Source organism: Mauremys reevesii, linkage group 18 (genome assembly GCF_016161935.1).
Source record: "Mauremys reevesii isolate NIE-2019 linkage group 18, ASM1616193v1, whole genome shotgun sequence".
NCBI lineage: Eukaryota > Metazoa > Chordata > Testudines > Geoemydidae > Mauremys > Mauremys reevesii.
This window is the reverse complement of record NC_052640.1, coordinates 15,416,720-15,437,100: the sequence shown is the minus strand read 5'-3', so window position 1 is coordinate 15,437,100 and position 20,381 is coordinate 15,416,720. Positions and strand designations below refer to the sequence as shown.

The window sequence follows — 20,381 nt, the reverse complement described above, 5'->3', positions numbered from 1 at the left end:
AACTACAACATGCACCTTTAAGTACACTGCAGCTAAAATCTCTACCTAGAAGCTTTTTTGCTTCAGAGATACATTAGGTTGTTCAATGATGAATTTAGCTGTTCTTCAGTTGCATATATACAATTCAAGTTTAGCTATACACATTGCTCAACTATACCCAATTACAGTTTGTCTTTCATTTTAGACACAAAATGTCACCCCATCAGACTTGTTTATTACTGTACATGATTGGTCTCATAAGCACCAGATCTTGAAAGTGATATTAGGCATAACTATGAACTATGAAAAAAGTTACCACAATTTAAAGCTTCCATTACTAATTTCTGTACTACGGCGACTCACATATTGGGTTTGACTGACTTTTCTAGATTATCTGTTAAATGGCAATCTCTTTTGTAGCTACCAGGTGGTGTATATCCTCCTGGGAGAATGATTTTTTTAACATTGTGTGTGTTTTCTAAGGCCTTGTACACCTAAGCTATTTACATTAATTATTCAATTTATTCTCCGGGCAATAGCACAGAATGAAGTCTAATGATCGGTGCACACCAGAGAACAAAATACATACTTTAGTTTCTAAAATGTTAATTCTGTAAACTCACCTACATTTTTATCTCATCACCCATGATCCAGCCAACATTAATAGCTGAGCGCTACGTTTAGACTGTTACGAGTATATGCCTGTAGCCTAAAATAACACATTCTCTCTCATTTGTGTCACAACTCCACAAGTTTTCAAAGAGTAAAAGTTTTGAATTTAAATGAATAAATAAGAATGTAACCAAGAAAGGCTATTTAAGGGGAAAACCAGCACACATTCTCAGTAAGTCTGACACATCAAGTGGTCGAAGTGTCAAAGGAAAAAACTCTCAACCATGTGTAAGCTACTGGTCTGAGTTAAGTCTCTTCCTCTAGCTCATCAACAGATGGAGCAGACAGCTCACTCATACCAGTCGTACATCTTGCTGGTGACAACACCTGCCAGAAGGGTTACACGTGTTAATTAGTATTTCTAAAGGTGTCAGACTAAGACATACAGATAATAAACTGATGAAATGTCCGGATTGTATACAATGATTTTTGTAATAAAGATATATTAATATTTAACTGCCATCATTATGATTATGTTTTCCTGTAATTCCATTAGGATTTATTATTTTTTCAATTGGATAAACATTTTACTAGTCTACTCTAGCAAGATTAAGTGGTGATAAACTGATTCAAACATTTAGTATCAGTTTTTAGTTAGAATATTCTAGATCTTTTGCCATTTCTAGCTATATGTTTTCATTTTCATAAGTGATTAATAGTTACCTCTAAAATCAGTTTTAGTTTCAGGCAGGGGAAACCATGGCACTTATATGCAAGGACTGTACAGATCCAGAAGATACATCAAGAGTCATCTGCGTCTCAGAATATTTAACTAGGTCCCAGTAGGAAAACAAGAGTTTTCAACTATTTCTTTATTTTTACCACCTTTCCCCACTTAGCCTCCTCAGATACCAAAGCTCCACAATAATCTGTTAAGAGGGTTCCAAAAATGGTACAAACATTACCACCTTTCCCCCCCCCACACCCCGCATGGTAAAAATCCATGTTTTTTCTGGAAAAAGAGAGAAATGATGCTTAGACCTCAGTGGGGTCTCCAAAACTAACAGGCTATGCCAATGAAGGAGCCATCAGCTTGGGCTCAAATTACTATATTTTGAAAGCCACAAGAGAATTAGGAAAGTATTTGGTTTTAGGACATCTTCATTTTATCCTTACCTTGGAGGGGGTCATTGGGCCTGCAAAAGCTCTCACTGACAAGACTGGATCTTTGGGGCTGCCACTGTGTTTAGGTAAAGCTGTAAGGGGGTTATCATCTGACTGATCAGGTGACCAAGGTGCACCAATCACTGGAGCTGAGGAATTGCCTTCCGCTCGCAAGAGTGGCACATAATATCGACCTAAAAATAAAATGATATATGATTTTTTTTTTTTTAAGAACATAGTGTTACAGTAGTTTGCTGCCTCTTTCTGGAATATATTTTAAACGTCAGTACATCTGCATGCCTAGAAATCTGACTTAATTTCACTAGCAAAAGTCTTCATCTTTTAATTAAAACTCACTGCTTCTAATACCTATTCAATGCTGAAGATTTTATTTTAGGTCCCTTACTCACAAAAAAGGAATTGCTGTACTGAGATATCTGCTTCCTGAGGATCTTTAGCACTTTCAGAACCTGCATGCTGCGAAAATGTACACCCACATATCTGGCATTTAAGGACAACCACTAGGAAACAAGATGAATCCCTCACTTTATGATGATTCCTTATGTAGCCTTTTGTAATTGAGCAGCCTAAAATCTCTGCCTCAGATTCCTCATCAGTAAAATGGGGATAATACCTACCTCACACGGGTGTGAGGATTACTGTCTATTCTATAATCTCTAAATACTGATCAACAGGTCATCCAGTTTCAGACATTTTTCCTGTTCCTTGGTAGCACTAAAGTTTCTCTCATTGTAAGAGCACTGTATATCAAAACTAACTGGTCAACAGGAACACTACTAAACATAAATATGTAAGTATAAGACAGAATGACAACCAAATTAACATTTTTGGACGTTGCATACACAATGAAGATTATGTATTAAAGCTCTGAATACAAACCTTTCAAATATTCTCTTATTTTCTCTTTCAGTTCCATCGATTTATTTTTGTTTCTTTCACAGATTACCTGTTAGAAGAAATGTTACTCTTAATTAACAAAGCCCTCAACATTATCTTGTAATTCCCATGCCCATGTCTTTTTTTGATACAAAAGGGTCCCTTGCTCCTTCAGACATATCCACACCCACACACTGCCTTTAAAAAAAAAAAAAAGTAGTACTGGAAACACATTTGTCTTTCCTATAAATATGTTTTCTGTCAACGTTCCAGTAAGAACCGTATGATTTGCCTCCACCAACGTGGAGCGCTGTTACACCAAATCAAAACTTGCAGCTTTCACATTCAAATCTAAAGTAAAAAGTCCTCTGTTGGGACAGGCCATTAAATATAATACAACTTGGAGGCAGGAAATTCTAGGGAGCCACAAACTAGAACCAGATACAATCAATACTAAACATTTATTCCAGCACTAGAAATGGTATATTCGAATCCTAATCTACCTACATTAGTCAGGGGATCTGTGCTTGAACCCTAAAAATCAAGAATTTGACGTACAGCTGAAATTATCACAGATCTGCTTTCAATGTGGACGTAGAGAAACTTACTTCTGCTGGAGTTTGACCATACTTGTTTCTTGGATTTTTTACAATGTCTGGATGCGAGGTAAGCACATTAACCACATCCAGATTCCCAAACTTGCAAGCAAAATGCAATGGAGTATCAAATACCTACAACACAGGAAAAATATATATATACATATACCTTCATTGAACATTCCCAGCTTCTCATTCATTACCCAGACTTAGTATGTATTTGGAAACATGATGTCACCAAACCCATATATTTATTTTTTCCATTCTAAAAATAGAGCCATCACCATGATTAATCTATAGGGCTCTTTAAAAAAGATTTTTAAAAAACAAATCAGGACACAACTTGTTAATTTCTGCTACTAGAATACTAGAAGTGACAATGCTCCAGGACACTCATGCTCTCCTTTTCATAACAAATGAGTGCCCTAGTAGATGTTTAACTCTCACCATTTTATCCGGCGTATTAAGGTAAAGGTCAACTATATATCTAATGCGCTCCTGCAACATTACTTCATCATCGTCTGGATACATGAGCCGCATAAATTCAGGATTTTCCAAAGTGTCTAATAGCAACTGGCTGATGCCAGCTTGATTCTCCTTGGCAGCAACATGCATGACATTATACCTACACCCTTCCTGAAAAGAGAAAACAAACATTAAGAACCATTTGAAATCTAAACAGCTTGCTTCCCTTGCTGAACTTAATTAATCTGACAGCAAAAACTAACTAGTCAGTCTTATTTTTAGATTTTTTGTTTTTTAAGGAAATATTTTCATGTAAAAAAAACAGTACAGTAAAAAGCTCTTTTATCCAGCACTTCACCAACTGGCAAGCTCTATAACCAGCATTTCTGATCAGCACTGAAAGTCTGGTTTATAGTGGTGTTGGTGCAGAGCCGGCAGGGGCATGAGAGGGGCTGCAGGGCGTGCTCTGGGAGGGGGCTTGGGGTGCAGGAGGGGCTTAGGGTGCTGGATGGGGGGGAGGGGCACTCACCTTGGGCGGGTCCCCATCCCTGCTGTTGCTGGTGGAGGCACGGCCAGGCAGCTCTGCAGGCATGCTGCCTCCATCCCCCCACCCCGAGCGCTGACTCTGTGGCTCCCAGCCCACTGGCCGCAGTTCCCAGACAATGCTATCTGCGCGGGGCAGCGCCTGCAGACAGAGGCAGCGAGCCTGCTTGCAGACTGAGCTGCCTGGCTGCGCCTCTGCCAGGAGAAGCGGGGATGGGGAGTCACTCGCGTGGAACCGCCGGAGGTGAGTGCCCCCCCCCATCCAGCACCCCAAGCCCCCTCCTACACCACAACCCCCTACCCCAAACCTGCTCCTGGACCCAAACTCCCTCCCAGAGCCCGAGTCCCACAGACCCTCCCACACTCCTGCCTTGCACTCCAAACCCCTCCCTCTGAGTTAGATGGCATTTTAAATTTACCGGCACCCCCCATTCTCCCACCATGCCGGTTAAAAAAAGCTTTTACTGTAGTTTAAAAATTAGTATCAAAACGTTTTTAAGATGACAAAATCTTACCAAAATTGTGCAATGTAAGTTACCCAAGTTATCCTTACAGCTGACAGTACTCTGGCCTTAAACCCACTGAATGCTTAGGACAGTCGTGAAAGGGGGCCAGTATACCTTCAAAAGGAGCATCAAAGTATCACCTGACATTCTGAACTTCATAATCACTTCAACAAGAGAAAATTAAATCCATACATTTAAAGTCCAGTTTGCTATACATACTACAGATTTTATTGTATACTGCCTATAAAATTCACTCTGATAAAGTGTCAGTCTACTGGTAAATCTCCTCAGTTTTAAAGATTGTGGGTCTCGAGTACCATTTTGGCAATTTTTTTCAGAGAGGAAAACAGATAAGCAGTGCTTCGTCAAGACGCCACAAGGCCTGCTTAATGACCCAGCATTTGTCCTATGTTACAAACAGTTATTCAATGGGTTTCAAGCAATTCCAGCCTCTCTTAATACTACATGGTTGATAAGAGCTCATCCTTATTGAATGATATGAAGCAAACCCCACCCACAGAGACCGTGCTCAACTTCTGCATTCCAGCATTGTTGGAGTAGTTGTAAAACAAAATAGAACTGCAAACTTCTTATTTCAGGAAATAGTTAAGCATCCAACATTTTAAAAAAATCCTGCAGGTTCATAATGCATGAAGGGAAAAAGTAGGAACAGAATACTTAGAAACCTGAGAATTCTCTAACTTTCCCTGTTTGCTTTCAATTAACATTAGATCCTGTTCTAAGAGAACTACTCTCTCGGCAATATTTTTAAGTGTTCATACAGGCTTGAATTCAACTCTGTTCCTAGGCAACAGCTTTCTGTCCATGTACATTAAAATTTAACTAGTATTATGAACTAACAGGACTTCTTGGCAAAAATAAAGAATATTTTAAAATCCTAAGTCTACTTTTTATATTAGGAAAAGTGTATATCTCATTTTATGTATTCTGGTAGCTGAATCAGACATTCTTTAAGAAAAGCCCATATCTACACACCCACTTACAGATAATGGCTTAAGAGTTTGGTTACTTATTAAAACACCAAGCAAGGATTTTAAACACACAGTTCTGATCTGAAAACAAAAGTAAATATGTATTAAGTACTGCAATACCTAACCCTTAGTTTCACCCTTATATCAAAAGAGCTGCCAAAGGTATTTTTAGTGTTGGTGCAGAGCTTTGGATCTGTGCACACCTTCACTACTACAGGTTCTTTATATTAACAACTAATTGTTTCCAGATTCAGTTTACTTAAGTTCAGGGTTGGGCAAACTATGGCCCACAGGCCGGATCAGGCCCCTCAGGGCTTTGGATACAGCCCATGGGATTGTCTCCTGTGGCACTGCGGGCCCGGCACCGCTCTCAGAAGTGGCCCCCAGGCCGGGGGGGTGGGGGCAGAGGGCTCCGCGGGCGTTGCCCTTGGCTCCAGGCACCGCCTCCTGCAGCTCCCATTGGCCGGGAATGGGGAATCGCGGCCAATGGAAGCTTTGGGGGAGGTACCTGGAGGCATGGAAAGGGCAGCACATGCTGAGCCCTCCGCCCCCGCTCCCCCAGGGGCCGCAGTGCTTCCTGGAGTGGCGTGGGGTCAGGGCCAGGGACAGGGCAGACAGCCAGGGAGCCTGCCCTGGCCCCGGTGTGCACTGCTGCCACCCCGGAGCTCGAACCCCTCCTGCCCCCTGCCCCCCAACTCCCTGCCGCACTCCGCCTGCACCCAACCCCTGCTGAGCCCCCTCCTGCAGTCCGCACCCCTGCCCTGAGCCCCCTTCTGCATTCCAACCCCCTTCCCTGAGCCCCCTCATATACCCCCCCACCCCTCCTCTGCCCCAATCCCTTGCCTTGAGCATCTTCTTGCACACCGCACCCCCTCCCATACCCCAACCCCCTGCCCTGCATACAATTTCCCCACCCAGATGTGGCCCTTAGCCCAAAAAGTTTGCCCACCCCTGCTTTAGTTTCTCTCTCCCTATCTTGGGGTTCATTTCATAGTCTCATTGTGTTCCACTAGCTCTCCCTTTCTAGTGTAGATGTACATAGCTTCAGACAACTTCTCTGTATCTTGTGTCCAAATAGCACTTCATTCAGTCCCCAACAGCAGGCATCATCCACTTTTGCATCAATAGATAGATAGAAGCATAAGGCTGCCAAAGCCTACGCTGATATCAGCTGCACCAAGGCCTCAGGCACAGACTATGTCAATAATACTGGTGTTCAATGCTTTGACTCATTTGCCCTCTGGCAGCCTGGACAGAGACCTTGACCTTCATTTGCTTTGAACTCCCATGGTCAACACTGCAACACTACTTCACTGTACTAAAGTGGATGGAAAAAACTCATGATGAAAGAAGCAATCTGGTTAAACAAAGACAGCAGGTCTATCAATATTTCCTTCTGCTCTGGAAATGAACACACCAGTCACAACAGAACTGGGATAACGGGATGCCTTCTCTGATTGCTTTCAGCATCTAGGGCAGAACATGCTGCACAGTAGGTATCAAATAGGTTCCTCTTGATGTGGATCAAACTTATTTCTTCAGCAGAGGCAATGACTCACTTGAGTCAATGTCAACCAGACTGGCAAGTCCAGAGTAGCAGGGAAGCCAACACCAAACTCAGCAGCACATCAAAACACCAAGAATGACACAGCCTCAACCTGTTCTGGTGACTGTGATTCATCATGTCTAGCTGGGTGCCTATAGTTTGTTCAGGGACAACATAAGCCCTATTCCATTGGAATGATGCCAAACACTGCCCAAACCTGGAAGCCCAGCTGTGACTCTTCACTAGGTCATTCAAGGCAACAGCTAAGAATACGATTTAGTCACAGAGGTCATGGATTCCATGACTGTACCAGACCTCTGTGACTCAGCTGTGCATCCCCAACCTGTGGCTTCAGACAAAGCCGGGGCTGTATACCCCCTTGCAGCTGCAGCAGAAGCCAGGGCTGTATGCTCCCCCATCTCCTCATGGCTTCAGCAGGGGCCGGAGCCGTGGCTGTGCGCCCCCCCAATCCATCCTTCGCTGCTGCAGCCAGAGCAGGGCGCCCCCCACCTCCTCCCATGGCAGCAGCGGAGGTTGGAGATGGGGCTGTGAATCCACCCATGGTGGTATAGCTGGGGCTGTCATTTTTCCCCCATGGGGCTCTAGCTATCATTCCCCCTTCCACCTCCCACAGTCCTCACTCCCCTTTTATTTTTAGTAGGTCAGACTGGTTACAGCTCCTGTGAATTTTTGTTTATTGCCCGCAACTTGTGACTTTACTGAAAATAACCACGACAAAATCTTAACCTTAGCAATATGCTACAAATTCATCCTGACTTGCTGGACTTACAGAAGAATCAGGATTCAGCCAGCAGGATCTTCAAGAGCTTTCTACAGATAAGACTGCTCATGGTGACATACATGAAAAAAATCTAACAGCCACACCAGTTACAGAATCAGAAATGTAGGGCTGAAAGGGAACTTGAGAGGCCATCAGGTTCAGCCTAGTGTGAGAGCCCTGACCTAGTGACTTTCAACTGATCTGCCTCTCACCTCCTCCTGAACCTCAGAACAAATGTATATATTCTTGACTTATAGCACACTTCCTCCTTTTTCTCCCCACCTGTCCTTCCTGAAAAAACTACATCCCTCCATATCAGTATTCCAGTAATGAGATTTATCCCAAGTATCTGCAATGCAAACTAAGTGATAATTTAGATTTTGTAGGAATACTTCCAGTTCTTCCTGTTTATTCCCCATACTCCTCACATTCGTGCATAGATATTTAAGATGTTGAGCAGATTCCCCCACTGATTTCACTCTTGTTGCTCTGGTGATCCTACTGTAACTTTCCATGTCCCCCCAACATCTAGCTCCCTGTTAAGGTTGCCTCCTTCCTGCCCTTTACAAGGCAGAGAACAGTCATGCCTATCAGAGAGAGTCTGCATCTGACAGCATTCAAGATTTCTTGAAACCCTGGATGATTCCACATTCTGAAAAAGGAGGGAGAAAAGCTGTTGATGCAAAACCCACTGCATCATTTGGCAGACTAAAATCAAGAGCTCATACAAGCTCCAAAAGGAGAAAGAGCACAGAGTTTTAAATTGAGAGCATTCAACAATGAAACTGACCAGTACCGGAACTGGAGCAAAGATGCCAAGCCAATGGGAGCTAAAAATTCGTGAAACTATGAGGTGATGGCCACAGACTAGTCTGACAAAGAAAAAGAAAATCAACACAGACTACAAAAACCAGTAAGGTTGAAAAACTCCATACTGTTAACAAAAACAGATAAATTTCAAATTAGAATGAGCTAAATGAAGCCTCAAATTAGACTAGATGCCGCACAGCAGAAGCGGCCAGTTGCAGCTACCTAGCTTCGCTGACCACAGAACTAGATGGTTGAGTCCTGCTCTCAGCTGGACACAAGGGCAGGGACACAAGAGTCTGGCTCTTAGTTAACTGCTTCTATGAAAAATACTTGGTTTTGAGGCTGGGACGAGGGGAAAGGAAGGATTTTTCTGATTCTACTTTGGAAAACATTCTTACTTGTACAATTGTTGGGTTGTCTCCAGATCCAATCAGATAGCGTGGGTTACTCCAGATAAGTTCTGAAAATGTTGCTTCATCTCCTTTCTCTACAGCTTTCCGAAGTTTGGCAGTAAGGTCCTGCGTACGAGGACTTTTATAACTGTTGGCTCTTTCTTTATTAATTGTTTCTGTCTCAGGGGAGCATAAGCCATCTAACAAAACAAAAAAGTTTTATATTATTCTTGATGCATTTTCTCCAAAATAGGTTATTTTCATATCCGCTGCCACTGAAATATGCTTTTAATTTCAAATTTTTAGAGTAAGACCACAAATGTTTATTCATTAAATACTAGCAGTTTGTAACAGGGAAACAATTATAATTCCCTTTTGCTATAACGTAGTATACACAGACTTTCAAGGCTTTGATTTTAACTGGTGAAACCGATCATTGCCAGTTTGTTTCCATCCAAAAAAAAAAAAAATTTTTACGAAAATCAAAATTGACAAAGAACGTTAAAAATATATGTTGAACTTGTAAGTGATTTGCTCTTTTGCTGTCAATTCTATCAATAAAGAATATTGTGAAATATGATCAAATTTAATGATTTTATTTCTGAACCTGTTAGGAATCTGTCAACTCAGTAAGGTTTGAATGTACAATTACTGTGATTTTTAAAATATCTTCCCAATTAAAAAATGTAAAATGATTAGAAAGAATATTGGTTGAAAAAAATCAATTAAAAAAATAAAATCCTACCACACCTGTCCATACAGCAATAGGCAACATGTATATGGGCTGTGTAAAATATATTTTATGTTAGCTTTAGTAAAACAATGCACAATAAGTTTGCTTCATAATCCATGTGGCTATTGGCATGACTGAACTCAACTCTGAATAAGACTAATTTATTTTATGGTAATTGGACTGAAAACAACTGAAGACAATGGAAGGAAATCTAGCCAAGATCTTTTGCATTTGTACAGCACCTAGTACAACGAGTCCTGGTCAATGACAAGGGCTTGGAAACACTACAATAATACAAATATCCTTTTCTCTTAGTCTTAAATCAAGAAGCAGCCAACTTCAATAGATCCCACAACTCCAACCTGATTCCATGCTCATTCTTTAGGACACAGTAATGATACAGTTGCCAATATACCAAAAATATACTTTATTTTGTTTCTGAACATAATTCTTGGTCTTTTGAATTTCTAGGAAACATTTACCTATCACTATGCAGGAGACTTCAGAATTCTCCCTTCTCCGGCTGACAGAGTAGCGTTTTAACTGAGGTAAAGCTCAGAGTCAAATAGAAGGAATAGAGATAGAATTATGCAACAGAAATCCTAGCTTTTTCTCATATTTATGGACAGATTAAACATGGGCTGTCATTTCTCTATACACAATGATAGCAGTCCCATTTGGACTAAATTAAGATCCGCAATTCTGGATTAAGATCTCCTTTACCTTAAAGAAAACCTCAAACACAATTTTAATTTAAGATTCCAAGAGATTCCAAACCTTTACACTGCACTCTGCATGTGAAGGGCTCACCTGCTATCATATTGATTAGCAAGTTTTGTGATTTCAAAACTCTCTCACCTCCCCAAAAGTTATTATATGATGATGCATGAATTTAGTCTATACAGACATATGCTTTTACTCACCTCTGTTAAATAATGGTCCTACTTTCACTGGAGATAAAGATAAGGATGACTTGCTTGGCGATGGGAAGTAATCACATATTCCTTTTGCAAATTTCTCAGCATCTTCTCTGTTGGAGAAAGCTTTAAATCGGGAGCCCTTAATCATCTTAACAGCTTGCAAAGCTTCCTTTTTATCATCATAAACATGTACTTTCTCTGGAATAGAAACAGTAGAACCAAAATTAAGTTCTCTCCAGAACACCACACTTCAAAGTCAAACTTAATCACGGAAATCAGATTACAAAGTTTTCAAACTGGCCTTCAAGCTTTGCTCCCAACTTGTGTTTACCTACCAAACATGGTATGCTAGATGCAGTCTGTAATAAAGAACATTCCTGCTAATGCTGCAAGTGACCTTTATAAATTTTACCTCTAAAACTAGGTAGACAGAATTTCATCACTTCCAACCAGTGCCAGATTGGATGGAACAGAGCATGTGGTGTCACTGCAATGTTTTCAGGAACTTTTGCTAGAGGGAGAGATGCAATGGTATTAATAGCACAAGAGCATCAATCTCTCTTTAAAAAGATGACTTACCATCTTCACCAAGTGAGATATAAAATGTCTCAAATCATGACCGAAAGCTAACATATTAATAGTCATGAATTCTTTTCAATAGTCTTTTGTATAGGAAGATCTACTATAAAAGTGACTGTCATAATTTGAAGACTTCCCAACACAAGAACCTTCCATTGTGTCCAAAGCTTTTTATTAAGTAATATTCTATTCTGTTGGACACTGGATTTATCATAAAGAGCAGGACATTCTTGAGGAATAAATTACCACTGCTTCAGAGCGTAAGAGCCCCTATCTTCTTTCAGAAGATATTCTGAATTGTTTTCTTGACATCTTAGAATTGAGAAATTTGGTAATATCTTATTTTAGGCTGCATCAAATGAGTAAATAAGAAAGAATTATATGATCTAGACCTTGGAATATCACTTGGCTATGAGATGTGAAGGAATATATAGAACTTGGTAATAAAAACTACTGATGCCATCAGTTCAAACCTACATAAAAAAGCATTGACTGCTTCTTTTTATGATTGCTTTTTTTTTTATTCTTGTTGAGAGGTGGTGTAAAAGTGAGAGAAGATGAGGAGAGAAATTATTTTTCTTTTGCCTGAGTGACATCTAGTAAGAGTACTCATGAATGCCAGCTGTTATGGTAGAATAAGTGGAATGACTTATAACCAGGATTCTATACACTGGAAGTGATGCTTACTGTTTTTTCCTATCACTTCTAGACAAAACCTTCAAACAAGCAAACAGTGTAAATCCTCAAAAATAATGGCAAACTGCCATTAACAAAAATTATGAACTCATACACAGATCCCAATCTAATTAAAAATAGACAAGAATTTATAAGTAGGGTCCAGCGTAAATAATTAAAACGTCCCCAATCTATGACTGTTTAAAAAATGAAATCATCAACATTTACTAACATTATCTGTAAAATTAATTTTATTCTTGAAATTGAGTAAGTTTACTTGTAAAATTAATTCCATACTAACTCTGTGAAATTCAATACTTTGCCATTTACAGTCGTGAATTTTCTTTTAAAAAAAATAATCATGATTTACACAGGGCCCTGTTTGTAAATTCTTAACACTGAAAATGAAATAACTGGTGAATACATCTAATTTAAAACAATATGTGAAGACCTTGGGACAATTCTTGTTTCACAGACCAGAAGAAGCTGCAAAATAACTTACAATATGTTCATTGGGGAAAAATAATGTGTTAATCAATGCTATAAAGTACCATATAAATTATTTATATTGCATTATTTGACAAAATATGCAGAATTCTAAAATACTGTGCACAGAATTTAATTTTTTGATGCTGAATTCCCCCCATGAGTAATAACACTATATACCAAAAAAAGGAATACACCAGCTGGAAAATGTTATTTTCTTTTGTAATATGTAATGTAAAAGGCACATGCTATCTCTGACCTTCAAAAACAAACATATGAAACTGTAAATGTAAATTACCATTTCTTGCCAATATGTCATCATAAACGGGACATACGCCATAGTATAGAGGAGGATCTCTAGATGGTGTCTGAACATTTATTTGTGAATCAACATCTACTGCTCCACAGACTGATGCAGAACAGGTCTTGTACATTACAGCTTCCTCTTCTGGGGGATTCAGGCCCATACTGTACCCAAAGTCTCCCTCTTCAGAGACGTTTATATGACTCTTGTGGTTCACTGCGGTAGATTTCAAAGCTCTTTGTATTTCTGACTGACTACTATCAAATGCAGTGTTTTCAGAAGATTTCTTTGCAACAGTGGATGCATTAATCTCCAATTCTCCCTCTTGTTCCAACAAAAACTGAGCCAGTTTTTTTTCAAAAATAAACCTGGTGGTTGAGGTAATAGGTCCACACTTCAGTCCAGCTTTCACAATTTCTTCTCTAAGATCATCAGGTGTTAGCTGCTTCAGTCGAGACAATATAGTATCCATTGTTATTCCACCTGGAAAAAATGCAAAGTGACATCAACTGTAGCTACAAACACTCTGCTCTTCTCTGACTACTGAAATATTTTCTTAAATGCAGGGGAAAGTGTGACATAACTAAAATAAGTTATCTGCTCATGAAGGTGAGAACTATGTAGGTTGCACAAAGACAGTATAAGGTTTTTCCAGTCAACACAGAAAAAAAAATTTGTTGAAACTAAAATGGCTCTTCTCTCCCTGCTCTTAGGGCAAACAACTGGAAGTGTGACTGGTCATCTTGCCAAATTTCCCTCTCCACCACTGACACGTCATTTTGCCTCTGACCCGTTCACCCCAAAGTTATGGGGGTAGCACAGGAATTCTCTTACTACAGGCATAGCCTCCACTGTGACACACTGCCTGTTATCCTGCATGGTTCTCTCTCTGCACCCAGCTTCTGCATTCAGTCAGGAAGCAGAGGCTGCAAGCAAATATGATCTCAGTGTAAACTATTACATTTCTTACCATAAAAACCCACACATGGGACTTTACTCTGAAGACCATAACTAAACTTAAGATGTGTGATTATAGTTTGTAGGGGCTAAGTGTTTGTGGGGGATAGCTCAGAGGTTTGAGCATTGGCCTACTCAACCCAGGGTTGTGAGTTCAATCCTTGAGAGGACCATTTAGGGAACTGGGGTAAAAAACTGTCTGGGGATTGGTCCTGCCCTTATCTTCAAATCCACTTTTTACCCACCCAGTTTGCTAAAACTTTCCATTTTCTGCAACAGCTATACATATAAATTAATTTCAGAAAGACTCTCTATTATGTTAAGCCAACTATATTTCCCAGACACGCAGCATTTAAAATATTTTAATCTTAATCCTTTATAAACAAACAAAATCTTCCACGCAGGAGGGTTGATAGCCTATTTTCAGAAATCTCTCTCCAAAACAACACTGGTGAAAGGATGCAACAGTTTGGAGAATACATTTGTCAGTTTATTATTGCCTTTGTGTTTTATGAACAGCATTTATGACTGTAGCCTTCAGTATAGGTTAGAACCTCCATTTTGTAGTAGGAACAAGCAATGTGTGGAAAACTGACACTTTTATTACATCAACATTCAATAGTTCTATCCCGGTAAATCAATAGAGGTGGAGTGCTCTGCAGGTTGAATTCTTTTAGATCAACTATTTATTGTGTGCGCGCACAAGGTAGGAAGTGCTTTTATGGTTAAGTTTAGGGTAAAACTAGAGTCCTAGAGTAAAAAGTACAAAACTAATCCAAATTAAGGAGAAACTCATTTTTCTTTCCCCATTTTCATTGGTAAAACTATAAAGTGCAAGGATAAAATACACATGGAAACTTACTCACTGATATTTTTTCTTTGAAATGATTTAAGTAACAGAAGGTTCCAAGTTAAGGAGTTAAAAGCCTGGCTATTTTAGAAGAAATAATTGCAGTTTATTCTTGTAAGTATAAATAAAGTTAAATAGAAAACCAGTCAGAAATTGCAATCATGTCTACATTAAGAATTGTTGGTTTTAGTACTGGGAAAAATTACAGATGGATTTTAAATACTTAGCTTCAGTTAAAAAGAATTTTCAAATGTTATAAAAATTCTGCCCTTCTAACCCATTTACATCGCTAAAAATCATCACAGACAAAAAATAGGGTGCTATTTGCATGAAGCTAAATATTGCAACATTCTAGAGCTCATGGGCTGACATTCATGACTTATTTTGTATTTCTATTTCAGGACTAATAAAGACTTCAGCTCCCAGAACACACCCTATTCACAAGATGCAGAATGATTCTGATGATGCACTCCACTAAATACCATACCATTTTAGAACAGAGGAACAAGTACTATGAATTTCACTTCAAAAAGTGAATTTGAAACCAGTGTTTTGTTAAACAGAATAAAAATGTTTTTGTGAAACCCTTTTAAAAAGTTAAATGGTTAGAATATTCTACATTTACGTAACATTTTCCAGTCAAGAATTTTACATACTATTGCTGCTTTACAAACTAACAAATTTAACTATGACACTGAGGTACAGGAGTTTTATTCCTATTTTAGAGAAGAAAACAGTCTTTGAGCGCTCAGATTGTTGATACTTGAGTTCTGGAGGGCCTTCTATTAAGGCACTGGAGCACCCCTACTTCCCATACACTTCAACAGGATTCTCACATCAGCAAGCCTTGTGTGACCTTGGGCAAGTCACTTAAGTCTGCAGCAGAGCTGAAAATAAAAATCATATCTCCTCATTCCTGATACTGAGTCTTAATTCCAAGAACATTCTTCCTCACCAAAACTTGTTCACAATATGAATTAAAAAAAAAGTTATAAAACTCAGCTGTGATATGAGCTGGAGCCACATTAAAACCTGCTATACTATTAAGTTTTATTTCCTATGAATTGTCAGTGAAGATGAAAAATGCAATCAAGCTGAGAAATAAGCAAAACTAAGTAAGGAAATATTACAGATTTATGGATAATGAATGTATTGATAATACTTTTGAGGGCTATGTATTAGAAATTTAATGCAAGGAAGAGACTCAATTAATTAGCGCACTTCTTCCTATTTCTAAACCCCAGAACCAGTACAGCCTTCCTGAAATGCTACCTAAGACCAGAATCCTTTTCTCTCTCATAGAATTATAGTAGAAACATATATAAACAGGCAAACATTCTACATTTGCTGCCGGCTGGTGATTCAGTAAGTTAAAATTAATTATAGTAAAAGCAAAAGCACTTCAATCTGTGGTAGTGTGAAATGGGCAGGTATAATAAATAATATTAGGTTATGTCTACACTACAGATCTTACAGTGGCACAGCTGCAAGGTCTCCTGTATAGCCACTTTATGCTGATGGGAGAGAGCTCTCCTGTCAGCATAATTAAACCACCCCCAAAGAGTGGCAGTAGCTATGTCAGCAAGAGAGCATCTCCTGCTGACATGGCACTTTTGTCACTGAAACTTATGTTGGTATGGGGTGGTGGGTTTTTTTTTCTCCACACCCCTGACTGACAAGTTTAACTGACAAAAGTGCTAGTGTAGACACAACCTTAGTTTCAAGACCTTGTTACTAACCTGAAAAGAGCTTTTGACATGGATTACTGCTGCTCTTTTTCTACAATCTGGTAAAGAAACACGGTAGCCATTCTGGTATGAAATATTTTTAATTTCAATTTTTTTTTTAAACATTTATTGCTTCCCATGGGTTACTGAATTTGTCTGTCTTCATAAAACCATTTGTTTCCATATTCAGGAAGTAGAAATCTAATTCCAAAGCCAGCCTAAGTAATATGGCTATGATATGTTAAAGCAGCACAGATTAAAGGTTTGACAATTTATGTAAAGTTGGTGGTAAAAATAAATTTTGCTTTTCATTTTACACCATGTTCCTGGTGGGATTTTCAAGTGATACTGAAGTTTCATTTGGTATAACTACTTTTCTCATATGTAATTACCCTTTCAGTTATATAACCTAGCAGTTACTCAAAATTTATCATGATAGTGACAACATTGATACAGGGAAAACCACAAAAATATTTCCCAAATGAAAAATATATCCGTGGGTTTAATGACAAACTTTTAATCCTAACAAATCATGCTTAAAATGTATTCTTTGACAACCTGACACATTTGGGTATTAAATGAGAAAATCTATCCTTAATTCATATATGCTTTTAATTTTTATCTTACAAAAAATATTTTCAACTTCAAATATGGAATGCACTACAATAATTATCTTTTCTAGCTTAATGTGTAGGGTCCTGCCAGTTATTTTAAGCAGACTTTACAAAATGAAGCTCAACAGTTGAGTGTTAACAGCTGTATGAAACGGACTTTCCCTCCCCAAATACTAGGGGAAATCTCAAAAGTAGTGTTTCCTCTTTCCTTCTTACAATAGTATGAAACAACAAAAGAGCAAATGATTCACTCAATATAGGGTCAATCTGACATAAGCAAACCATGGCCTAAGACATTATCCCCTTTTCAACGACAATAAAACTACTAACATGAGTGATAAAGCAATTTACATTCCCAGGATACTCCTACTTTTATTGCCATTTCACTAGGTGCTACATACACTCCTTAATAAAATTTACAACTTCAAGCAGTACACACATTAACAAAACATACAAGAACTTGCAGTTCTCTCATTCAAAACTGATTTTTTTTTTGTTCTGTTTTGACAACAACACCCACCATATAACATGAACATGATATTGGGATATAATAAAAAGGTAAAGCAGGGGGGGGGGGGAGGGGAGCTGTCTGGTGGGGTGGATCAAATCAATCAATATCAATATGTTTCTATAATAACTATTTTTTTTTTTTTTTTTGAGGACAGCGTTATATCGAGGTAGTGGTGTATTTCAATGAGATCATATCATTATCTTTGAAAACTCATGGCGATTGGGGGATGTCTCAGATGACTGGAAAAAGGCTAATGTAGTGCCCATCTTTAAAAACGGGAAGGAGGAGGATCTGGGGATCTACAGGCCAGTCAGCCTCACCTCAGTCCCCGGAAAAATCATGGAGCAGGTCCTCAAGGAATCAATTCTGATGCACTTAGAGGAAAGTATCAGAGGGGTAGCCGTGTTAGTCTGGATCTGTAAAAGCAGCAAAGAATCCTGTGGCACCTTATAGACTAACAGACGTTTTGCAGCATGAGCTTTCGTGGGTGAATACCCACTGCATCGGATGCAAGTTAGAGGAACGTGATCAGGAACAGTGAGCATGGATTCACCAAGGGCAAGTCACGCCTGACTAACCTAACTGCCTTCTATGACAAGATAACTGGCTCTGTGGATGAGGGGAAAGCAATTTCAGTTTCATACGGTCTCCCACAGTATTCATGATGGCAAGTTAAAGAAGTATGGACTGGACGAATGGACTATAAGGTGGATAGAAAGCTGACTACATCATCAGGCTCAATGGGTAGCGATCAATGGCTCCATGTCTGGTTGGCAGCCAGTATCAAGTGGGGTGCCCCAAGGGTGGGGTTTGTTCAATATCTTCATTAATGATCTGGAGGATGGCATGGACTGCACCCTCAGCAAGTTTGCAGATGACACTAAACTGGGAGGAGTGGTAGATACGCTGGAGGGTAGGGATAGGATACAGAGAGACCTAGACAAATTAGAGGATTGGGCCAAAAGAAATCTGATGAGGTTCAACAAGGACAAGTGCAGAGTCCTGCACTTAGGATGGAAGAATCCCATGCACTGCTACAGACTAGGGACCAAATGGCTAGGCAGCAGTTCTGCAGAAAAGGACCTAGGGGTTACTGTGTGGAGTTGGGCACACTACCAGAAGGATGTGCAAAAATTAGAAAGAGTCCAGTGGAGGGCAACAAAAATGATTAAGGGGCTGGAGCACATAATGTATGAGGAGAGGCTGAGGCAACTGGGATTGTTTAGTCTGCAGAAGAGAAGAAGATGGATCTAGACTGTTCTCAGTGGTAGCAGATGACAGAACAAGGAGTCTCAAGTTGCAGTGGGGGAGGTTTAACTTTGATATTAGGAAAAACTTTTTCACTAGGAGGGTGGTGAAGCACTGGAACAGGTTACCTAGGGAGGTGGTGGAATCTTCTTCCTTGGATGTTTTTGAGATCAGGCTTGACAAAGCCCTGGCTGGAATGATTTAGTTGGGGATTGGTCCTGCTTTGAGCAGGGGGTTGGACTAGATGACCGCCTGAGGTCCCTTCTAACCCTGATATTTTATGATTCATTTAATTCCTCCCTCCTTAAAACCTGCACAATCCTAAAACTCAGCCCTGCCTTTAGCTAGGAATCAGGTGAAGTAGTAGCCAAGATTTGTGTGCAACAGAAGAATAATGTGTATGACTAGGGACTCTGTTTTGGCTATTTCTAAAGTGCCTATTATTATGGCATCTAAGAGTCTTACACCCACATGCGTGGTAAAAATATACTAGAAAATGTGTCTGGGATAAGATGTCGGGAAGAGGAAGCCTAGAAGAAAAAAGGAGGGATGATTACTAGGGTGACATTAATGACACAATATTGAGAAAACAGTAGGCAGACAACGTGCGAGAAGAGGGAGAGGCTCTGGAGATTGGAGAGGAAAAACAGGGAAGGGACATTTTAGAAAGAGAGTGAGCCCTGGGGGTGGTGCAGATAACATGTGACGGGGAGTTGGAGACACAAGCAGTAATGCTGCCTGCAGGCTAGTCTAGCCAGGGTCATCTGGAGGGAACACGGGCTCGGGAAGCAGGTTTGGGGCAGGCCAGCCCCACGACAAAGAGCAAGGGCGCGGCAGGCTCGGCGAGAAGAGAAGCGACGAAGCAGCTGCACGCACAGACGGCGCGACTGTCTCAGGGGAGTCGGCTCCTGCAGGGGTCGGGGAGGCGCTCGGCGGGCAGGCCGCAGCCTGGGGGCTCTGCGAGTGGGACTGACTCCCCGGGGAAGAAAGGGCCCACGAAGAGCCGGGGAGAGGCGAGATCTGCGGGGGCCACAGGGGCGGTTACCCCAGGCTGCTTCCCCGTCAGAGCCCGGCCGTTCATCCCTCCCGCTCCCGGCTTCCCCGGAGTCTCTCACCTGGGCGGCTCCCACTGCAGCGCCGGCTCCCCCCGGGCAGCGGGGGTTGCGAGGGGAGCGGCCCCCGAGCCCTCCGGCCGCCCGGCCTCCTGTCCAGCAAGCGGAGCAGCCAGCCTACCACGCCGATCACCGCGCAGGCGGCCAGCAGCTCCCAGCCCGGCCAGCGGCCCCAGCCGGCCCCCCACAGGGAACCCCAGCCCGGCCCGGCCCACCGCTCCATTCCCGTCCCAAGCCCAGGCCAAGCTCAGCGCACCCGCCTCACGCCCAGATCCCAGACACTCCCTTAACAAACGCCTTTTAGGGACGGTACCTCAGGCAGCCTCCCGGCTTCCGTCTCCTCCTCCCCCCGCTGCCCCCCCTCGCGGGCACGGCTCTCGCG

General features: G+C 40.8%; 1 protein-coding gene across 2 annotated transcripts in view; it reads right to left on the bottom strand.

Moving 5' to 3' along the window:
* The window catches only part of ANKLE2 (ankyrin repeat and LEM domain containing 2), a 31,370-nt gene extending 10,989 nt beyond the window's left edge, over positions 1 to 20,381 (bottom strand). Inside the window, exons 1-8 of one of the 2 annotated variants that reach the window (XM_039505776.1) lie at positions 20,313 to 20,381; positions 12,975 to 13,463; positions 10,940 to 11,134; positions 9,290 to 9,483; positions 3,696 to 3,884; positions 3,261 to 3,383; positions 2,656 to 2,722; positions 1,768 to 1,949 (exon numbers count right to left, since the gene is read on the bottom strand). In XM_039505776.1, coding sequence (XP_039361710.1) covers positions 1,768 to 1,949; positions 2,656 to 2,722; positions 3,261 to 3,383; positions 3,696 to 3,884; positions 9,290 to 9,483; positions 10,940 to 11,134; positions 12,975 to 13,452 — 1,428 coding nt within the window. In that variant the 5' untranslated portion in view covers positions 13,453 to 13,463; positions 20,313 to 20,381. The other variant, XM_039505775.1, reaches the window with a different exon arrangement.